Source organism: Loxodonta africana, chromosome 17 (genome assembly GCF_030014295.1).
Source record: "Loxodonta africana isolate mLoxAfr1 chromosome 17, mLoxAfr1.hap2, whole genome shotgun sequence".
NCBI lineage: Eukaryota > Metazoa > Chordata > Mammalia > Proboscidea > Elephantidae > Loxodonta > Loxodonta africana.
In genome coordinates, this window is record NC_087358.1 from 4798883 (window position 1) to 4822157 (window position 23275).

Consider the following 23275-nt stretch of genomic DNA (forward strand, 5'->3'; position numbering starts at 1 on the left):
GACTGTCCCATGAAAGAGGCCTCTCTGTCAGGGTCAGCGTTGGTGCCTCACTTACTTCACCCTAATCCAACCCAACACCAGAAAACCTCTTAAAAACGGGACTGGAGATAAATTTGAGACAAGTTTATTTGAAAGACTAGTGTGTGAAGAAAATACTTATGTGAGAATGAAATCCCTTGAAGAGTTACAAACCCAAGGCAGACAAAAGCAAAAGAACAGCCCTGACTTTAGGGGAGAGACTTGGCAGGCTGTGCAGACTTACCTGGGGCATGGCACTGACTTCGTGCACCTGGCCAATGAGCTTACAGTAGGATTGGAAAAGCAGCAGCAGCTGGAAGTGGAGCTTATATAGCCTCTGACACAGTTCCAATTGCTAAGGAGAGAAGTTACACGGGAGGGAGGACACAGTTACTAAGGAAAAGAAACTTCGGGAATCATTCTTGTGTAACAAGTGAAATCTCGGTGGAGACAATTTTCTTTTTTTTTTTAATTAAGGAAGCATAGCAATCATCTCCAATGAAACAGAAAAAATCCAGTCAAGAAATATCAATGAAAAATTCACAGTATGATACAGGATCACAGAGCTCCTGGCAGGCGACTGATCAGAAAGGAGTGGAGGTCATAAAAGAGCCCTGTGAGCTGCCAAATGGTCAGGATATTTGCCAATTAAATGCCAACAAATGATAGCTGACTCGTTGTCTTAATGTTTACAAGGTACAAATTGTTTTTAAAGGTAAAGTTTTTTTTTTTTTAATTAAAAGTATATTCAAACGGCAAGAGCGTAACTAGTTGTGTCAAGTTTATAAATCCAGTAGATGCTTTGGGGGTGACTCCATGTGATAGTTCTGGCTGCCATGTGGGGTGCAGACACTTGTCCTAAAGTACGTGCCAACGCAACAGTCGTATGATCTTCTAGGGCAACGCGTCTGTTTCACGTACGATAAATATTCCCACTCGGTGCTCAGTAAGTACTTGTTGGATTAAAGACATACGGAAAAGGGGCCAAAATGCTTTAAAAGGAAGGTGAAATTACGATAACATTCCAAGCGTTCTGTGGCAAGAGCATTAAAAAGTAATCACAGAGAATGGCCCTTGAGCCCCACAAATAGCCCTGGAATTTAAAATATTTGTTTCACAGCTTATGTATACTATTCGGCGGGGGGACCCCAGGAGTGATCCCAACAGCAGTAATCATACCACTCTTGGAGCTGTATCTGGTTATAAAGTTCACCTAATCTTTGCCTCTGCTATTCCAAGAACAGGTTAGCTCCCAGGTAGTGCATGGATGCCACACTTGATAGAAGTTCATGGCTCGGCAGTCACCAGTGAGACTGGGCTTAGTACGGGGTTTAAAGTAAACACTCCCTCTGTGGGTTCCCAATGGGGCTGGGTACTAACGGGTCAGAACTTTAAAAACGTCAGCTCGGAATCAAGTTTCTGAGACTTAAAATTGTTCCCCCAAATCAGTCTAAGGAGAGAAATTATACAAATTTAAATTTTGGCTTTAGAAAAAATATTCTGTTCATAATATTAATAACAGAATTTGATCCTAATTAAAAAAAAACTACTAAGTGTATGCTGATACTATGCTGAGTAAAGTTTTCTTCCTCCCTCTACCCTTCCTCTGCCCTTAGGGGAAGCAATTTCTACTGAACTTGTTTGATATCTCTGTACTGAGACCCAGCCAAGGTTTAAAGAAGCAGCTAGCTTCGCTAATTAGCTCACACAGGATCTTTGGTTGTTTCAGTAAAACATTTTATGATCATTTAACAAAGTTTTCTTTATGGAAACCTTTTAAAATCTGATACAAAAGATGGCTGTCATGGACTCATAAATTAAAAAAAAAAAGTTTAAAAACAAATGTCACTTTAACAATTTAGTGTGAAACCTAGTTATGAATACTCTGATTTTCCTAAACACAAAATTGTGTTTGGTGTCATCAAGTCGATTCTGACTCACAGTGACCCCACGTGACAGAGTACAACTGCCCCATAGGGTTTCCTAGGCTGTAATCTTTATGGGAGCAGATCACCAGGTCTTTGTCCCATGGAGCCACTGGGTGAGTTTGAACCGCTGACCTTTTGGTTAGCAGCCTAGTGCTTAACCACTGTGCCACAAGGGCTCATTCTCATTAAGTGCTAAATAATGGTAGTTGTTCTTCAGAATATTCCATTGAGAGTATCAGAATTCATAGCAACATAGGTTTCTACTTTGGGACTGAAGCAGCCCAGAATGCTACTAAAATACTGCGTGTCTCGATCTACCAAATCAAATAAAATGGAACAAAAAAGGGAAAACATGCTAAGAGATACAATGGCAACAGTAAACATAAGGTTCATTGTGAGTCCATGTCTAAATGGACAAAGAGTATGAAAGAACTGTAACTTACTGCAAGAGATTCCATTTGCTACCCAGCAAGCATGGCACAGGAAACAAAGGAAAGGAAAGAAAGTACAAGGGTCAGTGTACGCATGCAACAGAAAGCACGGCTCTCTTCCAAGAGCAGATCCGTTAACGGTATTAGCGTCGCTCGCCCAAACTTGATACACGGTTGCAAATGTCCCATTCACCATGCACAGCGATCCAGTTAAAAAACAAGCTCTAATGGGAAATATGTCATTGAGAGAGATGTAGTTGGTAATCTTTTAGGGTTCTCCGATTAGACTTGTCAGTCGGTCTTGGAAACTAGAAGTCACAAACTTTTATTGCGTGAAGATCTTAGTGTATAAACGAGAAGAGTATGTGAAACACAGTGAAGGTGTGAGGAGACCAACTGAGTGATGATAAGATGTTTGAAGAACTATGTTGTTGTTGTTAGATGCCGTCAAGTCAATTCCAACTTGTAGCGACCCCATGTGATAGAGTAGAACTGCCCCCACAGGGTTTCCAAGGCTGTAATGTTTATGGGAGCAGATCTCTATATCTGTTCTCCCGTGGAGAAGCTGGTGGGTTTCAATCGCCAACCCTTTGGTTAGCAGCCGAGTGCTTAACCATTACACCACCAGGGCTCCTTTTGAAGAACTAAAGCCCCAAACAAATTGTAATATTGCTTTACATTAGTTAAGGCAGAGTCTTTAATAAGGTTTGCTTTGTATCTTCTAAACCACAAACACCAGTTAACATACAATTAGCAATCTAAGTGGCATTTTCTTTAAAAAGTCAGATTGCCTTCCATATTGGGAATATTTTATAGCACTGTTGCTGTTAAGTGCTGTAGAGTCAATTTTGACTCATATCAACCCCATGTGACAAGGTAGAACTGCCCCATGCAGTTTTCTAGGGTGTAATCTTTCTGGGGAGCCCTGATGGCACACTGGTTAAGTGAAAGGTCAGTGGTTGGAACCCACCAACTGTTCTGCAGGAGAAAGATGTGGCAGTCTGCTTCTGTAAAGATTCATAGCCTTGGAAACCCTATGGGGCAGTTCTACTCTGTCCTACAGGGTCACTATGAGTCAGAATGAATGCAATGGCAACAGTCTTTTTTAAAAAAATCTTTATGGGAGCAGATGGCCAGGTCTTTTTCCTACAGAGCTGCTGGGTGGGTTTGAACCGCCAACCTTTTGGTTAGCAGTCAAGCACTTAACAGTTGGGCCACCAGGGCTCCTTATAAGATGGCGAGATATTGTAATTTCAAAGGAATAAACATTGCACACTCTCAAACGTGTATGTGATGTAGGACAAATAGTTACTTGCATTTCATTTTTTAAATAATTTTTTCTAGTAGACACTTTCTAAAAGTTAGCTAGAACCGATAGCTAGATTAAAATAATGTAAATTTGTAACTGGGTCATGTTCAACTATAGCTACAAAGGAGTGAATTTTTTGGTTTAACCATATAATAACGGTAGAATTGGTTTATGGAAAGTTTGGGTATACAGAAAGAGATAACCACAACTGGACTTAGAATTTTTATTTTTTTAATTGACCATGCCTAATTTTGGACCAACATATGGGTTCTGTATTTTCAAAATGTTTAAGACCTGTCTCACTCAGTATTTAACCCCTGACAACAAAAAACCCTGTATTTTAAAGCTCTTTCAAAGATAAAACAAAACAAAACTCACCTCAGTTTAACCTATTGTCTTTTAACATAGGGCACAATGCATAAGAACAAATAAAACTATCAGGTTATTATGTCTGAGTACCTACAGACAGAACTCAAAGATCTCCCCCTCCCTGCCCCTGCACTCCAAGGCTCCCTTCTCCCCTCACCTGTTGCTAGTATCACCTGGGCCTGGTACATGGCTGACTGCTGTATTGTCTTTAGTGAGTGGTTGTTTGGACCTTGGCCGTGAATATCTTCTGAGGCTTTGAAAGATAAACACCTTTAAGTCTATGACATAAATTAGACAGCCGGAGGTAGTCACTATTTTCAAGAAAATTTCCAACTATGTCTAGAGGTTTTTATAACCAACCTTCTGAAATCCAATGCTGCACCAGAAAGAGGTCCAGGGCCGGAGCCTTTAGTTTATTTTGGCAGGACCCTCCACTGTGAAGAATTTGAAGAAAACTTCAAATTTGATTGAAATGTTTAGTGTACACTTTAGCAAAGTAACTCTTCCTGCCATGGGATTTACTTTTCAGAAGCGTGGAATGAAACAAATGCTGGGTAAATAACATGGTTTTGTGTGAAGAAAATGGATATACGTACATACATACATATATATATTTTACCATCTTCCGAAAGAAGGTGGTAACCCAAGAAGCTCACACATGAGTTACGGAGAATCTTCTCTGTTCGATAAAAGGCAAGGGGGGCTTTGACCCCCACAGGGTGTTAAGGAGTTTATTGTCTTATTGTCAGTGAATTCTTCGTTCTCGGGGCCCGGGGCACAGGACGGCGTATTCTGGGGAGACGGCCAGCTTGGACAGACACCAGCTCTCCGTGAGTCCTTCCTTTTTAGGAGTTCATGCCGCCTTGATAGTTATTATCTCAGATTCCTTCCCTAGTGCCCAGGGGGGACCTGCTCTGTGTTCAGAACTCCAAAATGATAGTGGAAAATGTCTTTCTAGGGGCTATTTTATGGAAAATGTTCACTTTTCCCCTGTGCTTTACTGTGGCTAGTTTTTAAAACTAGAAATCCTTAGGAATGTTGTCTGTGTTTCAGTGACTTAAGGTTCTTTTGACAAATGCTGCAGGAATGTCATTGCTTCATTCACAAGGATTTTCTTTCAGCTCGTTTCCTGATGTGGCCTGATTTAGAAATAGACTAAAACCTGCAAAAGCCAGAACCTGTGTAAGGTGGAAACCTGTCAGAGAAGGAAAACTCAAATATTTTCCACTAAAATGATCAATAGAAAAGTGGTAAGGCTGCACCCTGTCAAACGTGGAACACCTGTGAGACCTGGAAAAATAAGGCAATCCCTTTGAGTTCTGGCTCTCACAGGTTCCCGTGTATAATTTGTTGTTGTTGTTCTTGTGTGCCATTGGGTCAATTCTGACTCATAGCAACCCCATGTGACAAAGCAGAAACTGCCCCATAGGGTTTCCTAGATTGTAATCTTTATGGGAGCAGATCGCCAGGTTTTTTCCTGCAGAGCCACTGCTGGCTGGGTTTGAACCACTGACACTTCGGTGAGCAGCCCAACTCTTAACCATTTTACTACCAGGGTTCCTCTAGAGGTGTGTTTTCTCAAAATGAGAAAAAAGATCAAGCACCTAAAAACTGACCCTGGAGAACTGAGGAACAGAGCAGATTAAAAAAACAAAAAACAAAAAACAGAGCAATCTAATTCTTACTGATTAACAATTACAAAAAATAAACCTGTTGCCGTCGAGTAGATTCTAAATCACAGCAACCCTGTAGGACAGAGGAGAGAACTGCCCCGTAGGGTTTCCAAGGCTGTAATCTTTACCGAAGCAGAATGCCACATCTTTCTCCCGAGGAGTGGCTAGTCGGTTTGCATCGCTGACCTTTTGGTGCGAAGCCAAGCGCTCAACCACTGTGCCACCAGGGCTCCTCTGATTAACAATAGCACAGCCACATCTTGTTACTTTGAATTCTGTTCTCACACAGATTCTATGTTTCTGAGACCACCCATCAGTTAATATCTAAGAAATTTTCAATACGATCGAAGATGAGCCTCAGTGTGCTGGACTGGCTATTGTCCTTGTCATTTTTAATTTCTAAAAGCCACGGGTTTGAACTAAAGGGGGTAAAATGGAGATAATCTGGCCTAACCATGCAGTTTCTCTCCTCGGTAATGTACATCTGCATTTAGCCTCCTAAGCAGGTATGAACGATATGTACGTTAGCAGACATTTCCTTAGTAAATTTAGGAAAGAGAATTCCTAGTAGCAGACTGTGGTAAAATGAGCTTCTTTATGGGGCCTTTTGCCTTGGTTCTGGGGAAAAGGGAGGAAAAGCAAACAGTTTGGGAGCTTTTCCCCTGGGGCCCTGAGGGGATGTTACCATTGCCCTAGTCCTTTGGAGAAGCTTCTTACTTTCACCCAGGGAAGAGGCCAGTCCCTGCCAGCAGAAAATGTCTGTTATTATGCAAATAGGTGGAGCGCTTATGAATGGATTGGTCAGTTTAGCGAAGACTGAGTAGCTATTATGCAAACAGGGTGTGTAAAATATGTCTAATAGAATTGAGCCACTTGCCTATATAAGCACCCATCCCACAGAGGTTGAGGGGGACCTCACTATCACTAAGAAGAAGAGCCTGGAGCAGAGCTCATCCTTTGGACCTGAGGTCCCTGTGCTGAGAACCTTCTAGACCCAGGAGACAGGGAGCTGTAACACTGGAGTGGTGGAAGAACCAGGAGACTGGCTCAAGATGGTGAGGTGGGCTTCCTGGCCATGGAGCGAGGCAGCTACAGTGGGTATGCCAACCCACGGAGTGAGAGAGCTGAGCACCTCTGGGCAGGAGGCTTGCTGGCAGAGTGGGGTGCCTCCAGGCACTGTTGATGGAGCTAAGAAGCTGTAACACTTGTCTGAGCAGGGGATGGGGCCAGACCGGAGAGGGGGCTGATAGGAGGGCTGCAGGGCTGCCAGAGAGAGAAAGAGAGCGAGCAACAGACAGAGAGCTGTCCTACACTGAAGAAGGGAGGGATGGACTCTTCACTCTGGGGAGCCTTCCACACTTTGCCTGTGTGCTTCCTGACATTGATCCTACTCCTTCCAAGTTAACCTTGATCCCATGTTACTTCCCTAATAAACCATATAACTGTGAGTCGGGTCTGTGAGTTCTGTGTGGCCATTGCAACAAATTATGGAACCCAGCAGGGAAGTAGGGAGTGATGTGGGGAGGATGACTAGTGTCAGAACTGGTAAAAAGGTTGGAGGGTGGAGATATGTCTGACCTCTACCTCACAGCAATCAGCTTTGGGCTGATGCTGGCGCTGATTCTCATCCTCCCTGAAGTCAGACGAGGTCCGACGCTGCCGCTACCCCGTTGACTGACTACATCCGAAGGATGATATTTAATGTCTTCCCACTTAGCTGGAGAAAAGTCTTGTCTTGTTCAACATTTTTTTTTTTTTTGCATGTTTTTTAAAAAATTTTTTTAAGTGGACTTATATTGTATGAGTTCTGTTATTTTCTTTTTTAAAAACATTTTATTTTTTTTTTGTTGAGAATATTCAGAGCAGAACATACACCAACTCAACTGTTTTCTACACACACAATTCAGTGGCATTGATCACATTCTTCGAGTTGTGCAACCATTCTCACCCTCCTTTGCTGAGTTGCTCCTCTCCCATTAACATAAACTCACTTCCCCTAAGGTTCCTATGTAAACTTTTGATTTGCTATTGTCAATTTGGTCCCATATAGATAGTTCTTAAAAGAGCACAGGGCTCAAGGCAGATAATCTTTACTGGTGAAGCTGAACTACTATTTGATTTTCAGAAGACTTCAGGGGATATTTTTTGTTTAAAGCTTAAAGATGATCTCAGGGCAATAGTTTCAGGGGTTTGTCCGTCCTGGATGGCTCCTTGTTCAACATTTTTTTATTAACTAATATGAGAACAGAGATGGTTGGTTGGCTTCTCATTATGTTGAAGGAACAGCAAGTACAGACAGTCCCTGGATTATGAGCACATTTCCTTCCCGTCTGTCTTCAAGTTGCATTCTTACGTTAAGCGGGAACAGTTAGGTGTGGTTCGCATCCAATGGCGGTCGGTCAAATGTATGTCTTAGTATACAGTGTACCTTTCTATGCATAAAAACATTAAAAAAAACTTCCAGATACGCTAAAACATCTTCAACATGATAATAATACTGTTTTGACGTGTGCCACAAAGTAGCACCCGTTTGTTATTACGAACCATCCATCGTATGTAGCACAAATTTTTAGTATAATAGGCTTTCAGGGGGTTTGTTCATAACTACAGGTTGTACATAAACTGCATGCTCATAACCGGGGGTCGCCGTGTATAACGGAGAGGGTTAGTGTCCGACAATGCCCTAACAGCTGGCATAGTGACTTGAATGTAATAACGTGAAATTGTTATGTTAGGTTACATATAACTGTATATGGAATTATATGCACTTGAGTCCAAAAGGTCAACCGCTCAAGTAGGCACTTAGCAAGATCTGTGAAATCTATGAGTGTGTCAACTCGAACCACTTGTAACAGGTGGAAGGGAAACATCTCCAGCTTCCCAGGGGCCACCTCTGCAGACATGGGGCGCTGAGCTGTGCTAATTAGCTGCAGGGCCAGGCTACCCCGGGAACCTACAGCTGGGAGGGCTAGAGTCTCCCTGCCCCCACATTTAGCTTGAAGAGCAGTCATCCAGAATGAATCCCCAAATCACAAGTGCTGGTTTTAAGTCTTGAAGACTTTTTGTCTCTCCTCTTGACATGCGTAGGCTGAGACAACGTTCCTAAAGCTTTGTCTACCAGCGAGGGAGACACATTACGTGAGGCATAAACCACGCTCCTTCTCTTATGTTCCACTCAGTGTATACTGTGCCTTATTCTTTCCAGGAGCCCTGTGGCGCAGTGGTTAAGTGCTCGGCTGCTAACTGAGAGGTTAGTGGTTCAAACCCACAAGCTGGTCCGCGGGAGAAAGATGTGGCAGCCTGCTTCCATAAAGATGACAGCCTTGGAAACCCTATGAGATAGCTCTGCTCTGTCCTATAGGGTTGCTAAGAGTCCGAATCGACTTGACAGCAATGGGCTTTTTTTTAATGGGTGCTTATTATTCTATTATTCTAAGAGAATTGTCATTATAATCATCAAGAAGCCTAAAGCATTTATATATCATCACCGTCTTTTTAAAAAGCCATTTCCTCCCTGAGTCTAGGCAATGTCTCTTAGAAACACTGTTTTATTGTTTCATGCGGGCACTGAGGACTCCAACGTCCCAGCTCCAGCAGCCGTGGAGTTGGCTCTGACTCATGGTGACCCCTTGTGCGTCAGGGTAGAACTGTGCTCTGTAGGGGTTTCAGTGGCTGGTTTCTTGGAAGTAGATTGCAGGCCTTCCTTCTAAGGTGCCTCTGGGTGGACTCAAACTGCCAACTTTTTGGTTATCAGTAAATAAATTGAGTAGACAGGCGCTTGCACATTTCCAGCAACCCAGTGCTGTCGAGTCAAATCCGACTCATAGCGACCCTATAGGATATACACAGAACTGTTTCTCACATCTGCAAAGAAGAGTACTTTCCCATTTTACTTGAAACATGCAGCCTTCTTCCCTAGCTTTCCTTTTCTCATTTTGGGGACTTAGGTAGCCGTTAAACTGGTCACTATCAAGTAGATTATGACTCACAGCGACCTTATAGGATAGAGTAGAACTGCCCTATAGGGTTTCCAAGGCTGTAATCTTTATGGGAAGCAGACTTCCACATCTTTCTCCCGAGGAGCGGCTGGTGGGTTCAAACCACCAACCCTTCAGTTAGCGGCCAAAGGCTTAACCATCGCGCCCCTGGGGCTCCTTGGGGACTTGCGTACAGAGACATATTTTCCTATTAGAAGAAAAACAACAGTCCAAGCCTCATGGTGAGGAGCACCTGACTCGTGCCTTCAGCATTAGGAGCTCAAGAGGAAGCGAGAAACATGAAAGATAGTCCAATGGGGCAGCTGATACTCAACCCTAGCTGACTGCTGTCTCCTCGGAAGGCAGTCCCAGTGTTGCTAGACCTTTTTTTTTAGAGACGCCAGAAATCCAGTTTTGTTTGTGAAAATTTTCAATTTTTAAATGTAAGTTCCATTGAAAAATACTGTGGAAGCTTAATGAAAAACTACTGCACAAAGTTAATGAAATGTGTCTGTGAGTTTGCAGACCACCAGTGTGTAACCTTCCTTCATTCTGATGCCTACGACTTCCTGGTGAGGGAGGAGAAATTGGAAAATACTCGATGTGCAGAAAGTGTTCAGTATTTACCCTTCCACTAACAATTCCACGGCAATCCTGACTTACGACACTTTTTAAGAACAAGGAGAAATCAGCTGTGGGCAAAGCGCCGAGCAGCCTGGGTAGGACCCAAGGGTGGGGGGACGCCACTGCCTGGTTGTGTGCTGCCTTCGTCTCTGGCTGATGGTGCCTCTGCCTGTTCAAGGACTTTGCTAGGCTTAGTAAGGTACACACTGGCCCTTTCATAAAGGACACACATGTCTGAAACAGAACACACACGTGCAGCATTTATTCATGTGTTTGCGTCTCAGTTTCCCTCCAGACATAGATTCTGCAAGTTCTAAGCTCACGTGCTGTTCCTGTCCTCCTTGCCCCTTTGTAAGGGGTGCTCAGCATATTCTCTACCTTTTCCCGGTGTGCATCTCTTGTCTCCAGGGCTAAATGAGAGCAGGTACCGACAAACGGGAAGGGCGTGGCCTTTGCCGTTAGCCTCTCAGCTTCCGGTCTCTCATCCGCAAAACTGGAAGCACCCTTACTTGAAAGGATCATTGTAGAGGATCAAATCAAGACTAATTCTGTACCGTGCTTGGAAACCATTAGTTCCTGCTTCCTACTTTTGTATTCGCAAGTCTTTTTGTACTATAATGCTAACAGGGTTGCCGTGTGTGTGTTGTTGTTGGGCGCTGCCGCGTTGATTCTGACTCACAGCAACCCCGTGTGACAGAGCAGAGCGGCCCCACAAGGTGTTCTAGGTTTACCAGGGCAGACAGCCAGGTCTTTCTCCTGTGGAGTCACTGGGGGGGTTTGAACCACCAACCTTTCGGTTAGCAGCTGAGCACTTAAGCAGTACTCCTTGCCATGGACACACACACAAATGGATGAATAGATGAGCGCTATTTTCTTCATCCTTGGACTTTGTAAAACACAAGAAAAGAGATGAGAAGCAAGGGAAGACAGGAAGAGGCGGGTGAGGAAGAAATGAGAAAGAATAAACAAGAGGTGAGAAGTAAAAGCACAAACAAGGGAAAGCTTGGTTCAAGGAAGATGGAGAAGAACTAGGAAAAAAAAGGAGCAACTAGCCAAAGAAAATAACTCAACAGATAAAATTATAAGCACAATAGAAACACCTATTTTAAAATTGAAATGTGTATTTGCCATGTTCCAGACTTTCTGGCCACGCTATAGTTCTGCCTTTCACTAATCAGCCGTGTATCCTTGGATGAATGTCCTCATCTGTAAAACCAAAACCAAACCCATTGTCATCAAGGTGATTCTCACTCATAGCGATCCTACAGGACAGAGCAGAACTGCCCCATAGGGTTTCCAAGAGTGTAAATCTTTACGGAAGCAGGCTGCCACATCTTTCTCCAGAAAAAGAGATGACAGGTTCAAACCACTGACTTTTTGGGTCGAAGCTGAGCACTTAACCACTGCATCACCATGGCTCCTTTCCTCATCTATAGAGCAGGGAGAATGAAATGACTCCAAGGATAAGAAAGCTCCCTGTAAACCATAAAGTGGAATATAAACCTATGTCCTCAAAAAGGCAGCAACTGGAAACGTCAGTCTCACCTCAATACTCCATCTAGCTATTTCTCAGCCTGGTCATTTTCGCGTCCAGTCTTTCTGCTTCCTTCACGAAAACAATCCAGGGGCTCACTGGGTGACTCGTCATGGCACAGACAGCTACTCTCAGACTGAAAACTTCAATAACAATTGTTGCTGTTGGGTGCCGCTGAGTCAGCTTCGACTCATAACTGCCCCATAGGGTTTCCTAGGCTGTGATTGTTATGGGAGCAGATCGCCAGGTCTTACTCCTGAAGATCTGCTGAGTGGCTTTGAACCACCAGCCTTTTGGTTAGCAGCCTAGTGCTTAACCACTGCACCACCAGGGCTCCTTAATTTAATCATAAACTCCTGTTAAAACCCTTCAATTGCTTGCTATTGCTGCTAAGATGGAGTCCTGGTAGTGCAGTGGTTAAGAGCTACAATTGCTAAGATAAACACCCAAGCCCGGCATAGTCTGGCTTCTGCCAGCTTCTCCACACTCTTGTTAAATTTTTCTCCTTATCGACTTTCTGTACTGGCTACATGGAGCTCTTGCAAAAGGGCAGGTTCTCTCCTGCCTCAGGGCATTTGCACAGGCTCTCCACCCACCCCGCTTCACTTCCTTAACTCTAGCTTGTATTTTAGATGTCAGCTTCAATGGCACTTCCACAGAGAACCCTTCCCAGAATTGGGTCTTGGTCTCCTGCCATATGCTCTTATAGCTTACTGTTCTTGCCTTTCTTTCCTGGTACTCGTTGTGGTTTATACCTGTATGATCTTTTGATTAACGTTTGCCTCTGTGGCAAGCCCAGAAGCTGTGTGAGGGCAGAGGCTCTGTCTGTTGTTCACTGTGTATCCATGGTATATATGGGCCATAGAGAAGGTACTCACTCACAACTGTTGAATGAACGACTTTAATCCACTCACACTCTTCTCCCCAATTTGCTTTACAAGTATGGCCGACACTTACAAACAACCTCTTTCAAGGTGCGTAGTTAAAGGAACTCTAAATGAAAAAGCTGGTTTTAGAGTGATTGCTAAAAGATAAACCAAGACCTCCTTCACTGAAGGAGCTAAGTGAAGAATGAATGAAATTTGGTTTTATATTCTGACTTAAGAACAATTTATTGTTAGTATCATTAGACAGTGTCCAGCAAACAGGTTATTCTCACACCAATACTTTTTTCCAAAAAGAAGAAATAAATCAACCCCAACTCACATCAACACACAGTCATGCTTGGCTTGACGTCATTCTGTCTTACTCTATTTGGGCTCATGGGAACGTCTGAGATGAATGACTTTGCCTGGTTCTTTCTTCTTGGGCGGGTCAAAACCAACATATGATGTCAGAGCACAGAAGAGAGAAATTCTCACAGACTTTTATTACCTTTTCTTCCGAGTCCCCTGGCTGGCAGGTAATCACTCCATCCCTTGATCCTCCCGCAAATGTTGCCTTGCAATTTGCGAGCCACTGTTGTCAGAAAAAGAGACGCACACACAGTAAATTCAGTGATGGCCTGAGGACTTTTTTTTCCTTTTTTTTTTTTTTATTGTACTTTAGGTGAAGGTTTACAGAACAAACTAGTTTCTCATCAAACAGTTAGTACACACATTGTTGTATGACATTGGTTAACAACCCCACGACATGTCAACGCTTTCCCTTCTCAACCCTGGGTTCCCTATTACCAGCTTTCCTGTCCCCTCCTGCCTTCCAGTCCCTGCCCCGGGACTGGTGTGCCCCTTTAGTCTTGTTTTGTTCCATGAGCCTGTTCAATCTTTGGCTGAAGAGTGAACCTCAGGAGTGACCTCATTACTGAGCTGAAAGGGTGTCTGAGGGGGCATATTCTCAGAGTTTCTCCAGTCTCTGTCTGGCTAGCAAGTCTGGTCTTTCTTTTTGAGTTAGAATTTTGTTCTACATTTTTCCTCCAGCTCTGTCCAGGACTCTCTATTGCAATCCCTGTCAGAGCAGTCAGTGGTGGTAGCCGGGCACCATCTTGTTGTACTGAACTCAGTCTGGTGGAGGCCGTGGTGGATGTGGTCCATTAGTCCTTTGGAGTAATCTTTCCCTTGTATCTTTAGTTTAATTCATTCTTCCTTGCTCCTGAAGGGGTGAGGCCAGTGGAGTATCCTAGATGGTCGCTCACAGGCTTTTAAGACCGCAGACGCTATTCACCAAAGTAGAATGTAGACCATTTTCTTTATAAACTATGTTATGCCAATTGAGCTAGATGTTCCCCAGGACCATGGTCCCCATAGCACTGAGGACTTTTTAACATCCGTCCTGTTGAGGAAAATTTATTAAGCCTCCAATCAATCAATAAATCAATGAAGGAAGGAAGGAAGGAAGAGAGAGAGAAGGAAGAAAAAGAAATTATTGCTATAGCGACTTTAAGAAAAGGATTGTTTCTTTGGGTTGAGGTTAACTGTCTGAAATTAAAGTATCAAGAAATGTGGGGTTTGGGGATGGTCATTTAAAAATATAATTTCGACACTGTGATATGTCACCTGGGGACTGTTTTCACCAGACCATTCATAGTTTAGGTATAAATTAAAACAAATTTATATATGGTTAGAAAACTTCTGTAGGATAGACATTAGGAGATATAAACAACATTTTCTTACAGGTTGGGTGGTTTCAAACTTTTTCTTATATAATCATGTTTTTGGAGGCCCTGGGTGGTGCAAGGAGGAGCCCTGGTGGTGCAGTGGTTAAGCCTTTGGGTGCTAACCAAAAAGGTCAGTGGTTGGAATCCATCAGCCGCTCCCTGGGGGAGAGATGTGGCAGTCTGCTTCCATAAAGACTACAGCACTGAAACCCCATGGGGCAGTTCCACTCTGTCCTACAGGGTGGCTAGGAGTTAGATTTGACTTGAGGGTAATGGGTTTGGTTTTTGGGTTGTGAAAATGGTTAATGTGCTTGGCTGCTAACTGAAAGGTTGGTGGTTCGAGTCCACCCAGAGGTGACTCAGAAGAAAAGTCTGGTGATCTAGTTCCAAAAACTCAGCCACTGAAAACCCTGTGGAGCCCAGTTCTGCTCGGACACACATGGGGGCACCCTGAGTGGGAATCTGCTCCATGAAAACCCTGTGGAACCCAGTTCTGCTCGGACACACACGGGGTCGCCCTGAGTGGGAATCTGCTCCACGTTTTGGACAACACGACCTGACCTACTTCTGTTGAGAGGCTTCTTTGGGCAGGTCTACTTCATTGTAAGAAAAGCTCTTATAGTGATGGCTCACTTACTTAGAGATTCTGCCAGCTTAAGCCTCTAAGATAGCATCTAACACAGATGCGAAAAGGAACCCCTGGTTAGAAAGCAATGACTGTTAGAGAACTGAAATCTGTATGTGATATGAAAAGACTGGCTTGTTCACCAACTAGAATGAAAGGATCACACAAGAAAACAATGACAGTTCTAGGTTTGAAGGTTTAGGACCTTAGTCTCACGGGACAACTCAGTCATTTGGCATAACACAGTTCACACAGTTCACGTGCTGCATCCTGGTGAGGTGAGTAGTGTCTGGGGTCTTAAAAGCTTGCGAGCAGCCACCTAAGATACAACTATTAACCTTGTGGTCAGTAGCAAAAGAAGGAAACAAAAGTCTCAGAGAAGAAACTAGTCTGTAGGACTAACAGCCTACATGAGCCACGGCCTCATCTGCCCTGAGACCAGAAGAACTAGGTGGTGCCCAGCCACCACTACCGATTGTTCTGATCAGGGCCACAAAGGGTGCGCCTGATAGAATGGGAGAAAAACACGGAACAGAACTCAAATTCTTAAAAAGTCCAGAATTACTGGACCAGTTGAGACTAGAGGACTCCCTGAGACACTCTCTAAACACTGAACTGAAACTATCCCGAGATCACCTTTTAGCGAAATAGCAGATTAGCACACAATATAAAAGATATTACCCATGAGTACAGCGCTCCAGTAAAAAACCATCTATACGAGACCAAAAGGTAAATGATTAATCTAAAGAAAGTGAGATGATAAGGGGGCAGGGAAGCTAGAATACTGGGAACAGAACAACCAAGATGCAATTAAAGAGAATGTTGACACATTGTAAAAAATGTAACTAATGTCACTGAGGAATGTGTGCAGAAATTGTCAAAGGGGAACCTAATTTGCTGTATAAACTTTCAGCGAAAACACAATATTATTTAAAAAAAAAAAAGACAATAACAACGGGTTAGGAGCAGAAGTCAAAGGGAACATCATGGTGGAATGTCAGAGCTCAGACCTGTGGACAGGCCATAAGGCCAGGAGCAACCACAGCCACGAACAAATAAAAAACTAGTACCTTTACATTGAATGTCGGCTCTGGATGCAGCACTGTGCTGGGCATTTACACCTATTATTTCTATTTTCAAGGTAATGTCATGTTGTGGATAAGAGCAGGGACATTTGAATCCCACAGACCTGGGTTTAAATCCCACTCTTGCCCTCCCAGCTAATGGGGAGAATCACAGCCACTCACAAGACAGCTGTGAGGATTAAATGAGACAATTATATGAAACGCTTATTTGGTTGTTGGAACAACAACAATAAAACCCAAAACCCATTGCCATCGAGTCAATTCTGACTCATGGAGACCTCACGTGTTACAGAGGAGAACCGTGCTCCACACGTTTTTCTTGGCTGTGATCTTTACAGAAGTAGATTGCCAGGCCTTTCTTCCATGGCATGGTGGTGTGTGCTTGAACCGCTAACGTTTTAGTTAGTAGCCAAGTGCAAGCTGTTTGCACCACCCAGGAACCCAGCTTGTTTGACATGTGGAAAGAACTCAGAAAATGACACCTGCTATGATTATTATAATTGCCATTTCCTTATAACAATCCTGAAAATTAATCATTACTGTAACTCTTACAGGTGATGAATCTGAAGGTTTCTCATCTTGAAGTAACTGAGCTGTGATTTGAACCGAAGTTCATCTGACTTGAAAACCCATGTTCTTTTTGTAGTATTTGGGATATTGTACTAAGTGTTCAACACATATTACATACAATTATTGTTACTATTGAATCACTCGAGCTCTCAAACTATCCATTTGTTGGAAACCAGGGGGTTTGAATGGATGGTGGTTGTCTTAGTCATCTAGTGCTGCTGTAACAGAAGTGGATGGCTTTAACAAACAGAAGTTTATTCTCTCACAGTCTAGTAGACTAGAAGTCCAAATTCAGGGCATCAGCTCCAGGGTAAGGCTTTCTCTGTCGACTATAGAGGAAGGTTCCCTGTCATCAATCTTCCCCTGGACTAGGAACTTCTCCACGCAGGAAACTCGGGTCGGAAGGATGCGCTCTGCTCTCGGCACTGCTTTCTTGGTGGTATGAAGTCCCCACTCTTTGCTTGCTTCCCTTTCCTTTTATCTCTTGTAAGATAGAAGGTGGTGCAGGCTACATTCCAAGGAAACTCTGTTTATATTGGATCAGGGATATGACCTTAGTAAGGGTGTTACAATCCTACCCGAATCCTCTTTAACATAAAATTACAATCACAAAATGGAGGACAACCACACAATACTGGGAATCATGGCCTAACGAAGTTGACTATATTTTGGTGGACACAATTCAATCGATGACATTGGTCTAGGTCACATCTGTCTCTAACATTTTACAGTCTAGATCTACGAAGGAAGAAAAAAATAAACAGCATATACAAAAGCCAACAAAAGCCATGGGGACAGGAGAAACAGCTACCAGGAGTGGTTAAGAAGAGGAGAGTGGTAAGATCCAGAACAACTAGCTTTGGGTTTGGCTAACCCTGGAAGGAAGTAATCAAACATCTCAAATATTTGAGAAAATACAAATTGAAAAAGGACATAGTCAGCTGATGCCCACTTTTTCTGATTTCTTGGCGGGGACAATAAGGGATTAAAAGTGAAAACTCAGGGTTCATCTAGCCAACATGACTTCAGAATGTCTGGATTCCATCAAGAATTTGAAATTTTGTTCTGCATTTCCCCCCTTTTGATTACGATTCTTCTATAGAATCTTTGCTCAAAACTTTCAGTAATGGTAGCCAGGTACCATCTAGTTCTTCTGGTCTCATGGCAAAGAAGGCAATTGTTCATGGAGGCAACCAGAAACTATTGCCCTGAAATAATCTTTAAACTTTAAACCAAAACTATCCCCTGAAGTCTTCCTTGACCAAAAAATAGTTAGCTTATCTTAATTAGTAAAGTGTATCTACCTTGAGCATTGTGGTCTTTTAAAGAATTATCTAGGTGAAATCAGACTGACAACAGCTACTCCAAAGGCTGGACAGGAAGCTTAGGGAGCAGTGAGTTTAAGGTAATAAGGGTACAATAATGTGGAAAAGGATAGTGAGAATGGTGGCACAACTTGAAGAATGTAGCCAGTGTCACTGAATCGTACATGTAGAAATTGTTCAAATGGTGTATCTTTGGCTGTGTATACTTTCGCTCATATAAAAAAAATTAAGAAAAAAAAGTGAAAGCTGAAAAAATTTTTTTTTGGTAGATAGCACTTATATAAGTGATACTACGGCAGTTCACCCACCATTAAAGTGGAATTGTAATCCCTAACAGGGGAAAAGAGAAAGTCTCTCTTCTGTTCCCAAAAGGTCTTGTCTTAGGTTAATCACAACATCTCCCCAGAACCCTCAGTGGCTGGCTTCACTGGGTTCTAACCGCGTGCACAGGCATAGAAACACAAAAGCTTACTGAGAGAGTGGCCTCTTTTCTGCTGTTGTAGGTATCCAAATATTCTTGCAATTCTAAGACACTGAACTTGAGCTTGTCCAGAAGTCCACAGGAAAGGAGCTAAAGACAGGAAAATAATTTGTGTTAAAACCTCTAGCGAGACACCAGCACAAAGGCGTGGCTACACGGAAATGAGAAGGGCATTTCAAGGTGATGTAAAGGGGTGGCTGCCGTATCCCTTTCAATAAGCTGTGAAATCTGTTGTTTTGCTTTACTGTCAGCTGCAACTGTACTGCTCGCTTGCTAATACAAGCATCCTACGGAAGTGTCGGGTTTTTCTCGTATCAGTATAGACACGTAAGCCTTCGCAAGTATTCCATAGAAGACCACATTAAGGTCTGATACCTCTTTTATGTATGAACTCTGTTATATTATCTTTATCTAATAATACTCAAGTACTGTATTTTTTCCCAATTAATGCATGTGTTACATGTTTTTTGCCAACCGTGTGACCCCCCACACGTTATTTTTGTAAGCGTTCTTTGCCTGTTCTTTTTACATGTTGCTGACTTCAACTGACACGAAGAAGATATAATCAAACTCCGAAATAAGCAGACCTAACAGAACCTAATGGTTTCCTAAGAACATCTGATAAGGTTTTCAAATTCAACTGTTGAGCTAATGCGCCATAATTATCAACTTAAATTAAGTGAATAGAAACAAACGCACAGTTTCGATTGTTTATTTTCTAATTACCGGGGGACAACCAGACTCGATCCATGACTTCATGACCATGGTTTATAACTTTATTATACAATTATGATCAAAAGTAACAATTTTGGACTATTTTTATACACATAAGCAAGAGATGAGAGAAAAGAAACAGAATGAAATAAAATGAACAGGACAATATGATTTACCTGTAATACGGGAGGACAGGTGAATGGGGGTGAAAATCACTTATGGAAGTGTCTCCAGACATGCCTGGTATATGCATGGGTGAGCTATTCCAGAGCCGTTTATGTAATTTTATCATTTCCATGCATTATTTACATGGGTGTGTTATTTGGGAAAAATACGGTAGTGGGCAGACAACCTCCAAAGAGGCCTTCGGAGTGATTTTGAATTTAAGCTATAATTCAAATAATTTAAAATAGAATGATTTTTCATGTTGCATTCTTTGCTACAAGGCAGCCGGAACCACCCATCAAGGTCTTGAGAAGACCGACTTCTGAGAGACTTTTAAAATGAAAGCACGTCCTCGGTGCCTCCAAACCTTGGCAACCACTCGGCAAACATGCTGTTCTGTGATGTGCATGGAGGAGGTGGGGTAGAAAACGGTAACATACAAGTCCTGCTCTCTAAGAGCTAGTCAGCCTTGCAGAGTTACAGGTCCTGACTCATAACGCCCTGATTCAACTGTCAGCCAGAGACTATTTTCTCCACCTTTTAAAATTCATCATTCATCCTTCGAATCCAAAGGGCAACCAGTAATTCTATTTGGGACTTGGGGTTGGGGGAAGTAGTGACATGTGTCTCTAGCTGGCCAATCTGGGAGAGTAGGGGTTGGCCAGGTTGACTGAGTGGTTCTCCTACAATGTTCACAGCTGTCAAAGACAAAGCCACCAGAGAGAGGTGCCAAGCACGTGGAGCAGGTACAGAGGTGGAATTTTCTTCTGCTTTCTGAAATGGCTTTTTCCTTGGTCTGGGCTGTGATGTGCAACATTTACTCTGCAGACTGGGAGGAGTCACATCACAATCTTTAGGAGACATATCACAACCCAGCGCTGCTCACAAACACTGGGGCGTGTTTAAAACAACACAACCCAACCAGGTTACTCGGAAACTGCACACTATCAGCTGGACGGGCTACCATGGCTGGAGCAGGACTGGGGATACTCACAGTCTCAGCGTCCACAAAAAGAGTGGGGCACTCAGAACAGGAGGTGAGCATCTGGGAGGAGCTGACAAACTTGGATCCAATTCCACGGAGGTTATCTCCCAGGTAACTGGCTGCATCGCAGGTTAGGAAGCAGAACCTCTTCTGAATATTCTGGAAGGCAAAATAAAGACCATTTGTAAAGGCCAAGTTTTAACTTAACATAGTAGAGAAAAACCAACTTTCTAATCTTTGTAAAAATATCAAATGGGCATGGGGCCTCTGGGTAGTAGGAGGAGGACAGAGTGATAAAAGTTCATGTAGTTGTGCACAAAGATTGTTTCTAAAATGTCATTTCTGAATGTGTGGATGCTCATAGAATCTGTTTTTTTGTTGTTGTTGAAAATATACACAGCAGAACATACACCAATTCAACAGTTTCTACGTGTATAATTCAGTGACACTGATTACAGTCTTCAAGTGGCGAAACCATTCTCACCCTCCGTTGCTGAACTCTTCCTCCCCCACTGACATAAACTCACTGCCCCTGAGCTTCCTATCTAACCTTTCAAGTCACTGTTACCAGTCGGATCCCATATAGTTCTTTAAAACAGCACAATGCTCAAGACAGACATTTTTTTACCAATTAAGTTGAACTATTATTTCATTTGAAGAAGACTTCGGGGGATATTTTTGGCTTAAGTTTTAAGATTTAAGGATTACCTCAAAGCAATAGTTTTGGGGGTCATCCAGCCCTAATGGCTCCAGAAAGTCTGGATTCCATGAGAATTTGGAATTAGGTTCTATATTTCCCTCCTTTTGATCAGGATTCTGCTATAGAATCTTTGATCAATGTAAAGACCAAGTTTTAATTTACATATTAGGAAAAAAAAGATTTTCTAATCTTTATAAAAACATCAAAAGGGTACAGGTCCTCTGGGTAGGACGAAGAGGAGGATGGAGGGAATGTTTGTCTTAAATCAACTGAACAATCACCCAGTGTGGACAAATTGGTTCCTAAAATGTCATTTCCAATCGTGTGGATGGTTGTAGAATATTTTTTTGTTGTTATTGTTAAATAATATTTTATTGTGTTTTTGATGAAGTCTTACACACCAGTTTAGGCTCCCATTCAACAATTCCTACACAAGTTGTTCAGTGACATTGGTTACATTCTTCACAAGGTTATAGAATCCATTTAAAAATGCTGTTTTTTTCTGGCTGATAGTCAGCACTGCTCAGCAGCTGGAGTCCTTCTAGCCTGTTTGTCAGATCATTGAGAAGGTCCTGAGATCATTCCATGTGGGTGGCAGGAAAAAGCGAAGAGATGTCACCCTTGTTTGGTTTCCAAGATGAGTGTTCTCAGAGACACGGCACTGAAAGAGTGCCATCTGGAGCCCTGGTAGCACACTGGTTAAGAGCTTGGGTGCTAACCAAGAGGTCAGCAGTTCAAATCCAACAGCTGCTCATTGGAAGCCCTATGGGGCAGTTCTACTCTGTCCCGTAGGGGTGCTATGAATCAGAATCGACTCGATGGCAAGAGTTTTTTTTTTTTAAGAATAATATAATAAATGCTACTTGTTGTTAGGTGCCGTCGAGTCAATTCCAACTTACAGCAATCCCATGTGACAGAATAGAACTGCCCCACAGGGTTTCCTAGGCTGTAATCTTCACGGGAGCAGATCTCCAGGTCTTTCGCCTGCAGAACGACAGGTGGCTTTGAACGGACAATGTTTCAGTTAGCTGCCAAGGGCTTAACAACTGCACCACCAGGGCTCCTTTTATGTTACCTGGGACCTGTAATAGTATCTTCTTCTCAGAACGTGTCTGATCGGGAGTCTACGATGTACCAGATTTCCTTCTACAGCTTTACATATGTCAACTCATTAATCCTCACATCACGAGGAAGAAACCCAGGTTAAGAGAAGTTAAATGCGCCTGGAGCACCAGAGGAAGAAGCGGAGCCAAGAATTGGAGAAGGAAATGGTCTGCAGGTCTGACTGCCTCCATGAACTACTGTCTCCTTTTCCACGAATGTTCTGATCAGCGACTCAATAGATGGATCTTGATCAAAAGGAGGAAACTTGAAGAATGGAACTTCAAATTCTTATCGGAAACCAGACTAACCGGACACATTAAGATTTGAGGGACCCCCAAATCTATTGCCTGCAAACAACGTTTGAACCTTGGGCCGAAACTATCCCGTGAGGTCGTCTTTAAACAATTTAGCTCAATAAAGAAGGTTTGTCTTGCATTGCACCCTATTGAAGAATTACCTCTACGAGATTGAAATGACAGAAGTAACTCTAAAGCACAGATGAGAACTTTAAGGGGAAGAAAGTGAAATAACAGGGGCAGAGACAGGGAGAAGGGGACACAAAGCGAAGACTGCAACCACTGTCGACAAACTGTACACGGAGAAATTGTTGAACAGGTGCATGTTTTATTGTGTGTATTTTCACCTAAATAAGTGAAGACAGGTTAAATGACTCCTTCGTTAAGGTCACGTAGTTAGTGAGTGTAGGGGAAGGGTGACGCTGATCCCAAGTCCACATTTCTCCCATGAATCTATAAGTTACTGTCCCTTCCACACTGCCTGAGAAACAAATCATAATTAGGAAGAATCAGATTCACTGTGCCTATCTCAAGTGCCAAAATGAGGACAGTTTTGCCCCTAAACTTTCCAGCGCACCAGACTGTTAACAAAATGTGCAAAGTATTTAATAAAAAATAATTCCAATTCTTGGCGTTGGCTTTTCCCAAATAGACATTATACCTTCTGAGTAATAGAACCAAATCCATAAGAAATACTATGTACCCATTTATGGGGGAAATTAACATGCCCCCCAAACACCTGCCGGTTCTTTATAAGTCACATTAGAAA

The 23275-nt window shown here is 42.8% G+C and overlaps 1 protein-coding gene across 11 annotated transcripts in view; it reads right to left on the reverse strand.

The window, feature by feature from the left end:
• Positions 1 to 23275, reverse strand: part of FRY (FRY microtubule binding protein) — a 401382-nt gene that overhangs the window by 4317 nt on the left and 373790 nt on the right. For 6 of the 11 annotated variants that reach the window (XM_064269940.1, XM_064269934.1, XM_023547249.2 and 3 more), the window contains 5 exons: positions 20416 to 20565; positions 18534 to 18632; positions 13238 to 13321; positions 2390 to 2407; positions 263 to 373 (listed from right to left, as the gene is read on the reverse strand). In XM_064269940.1, coding sequence (XP_064126010.1) covers positions 263 to 373; positions 2390 to 2407; positions 13238 to 13321; positions 18534 to 18632; positions 20416 to 20565 — 462 coding nt within the window. The other 5 variants (XM_064269932.1, XM_023547254.2, XM_064269933.1 and 2 more) reach the window with 4 other exon arrangements.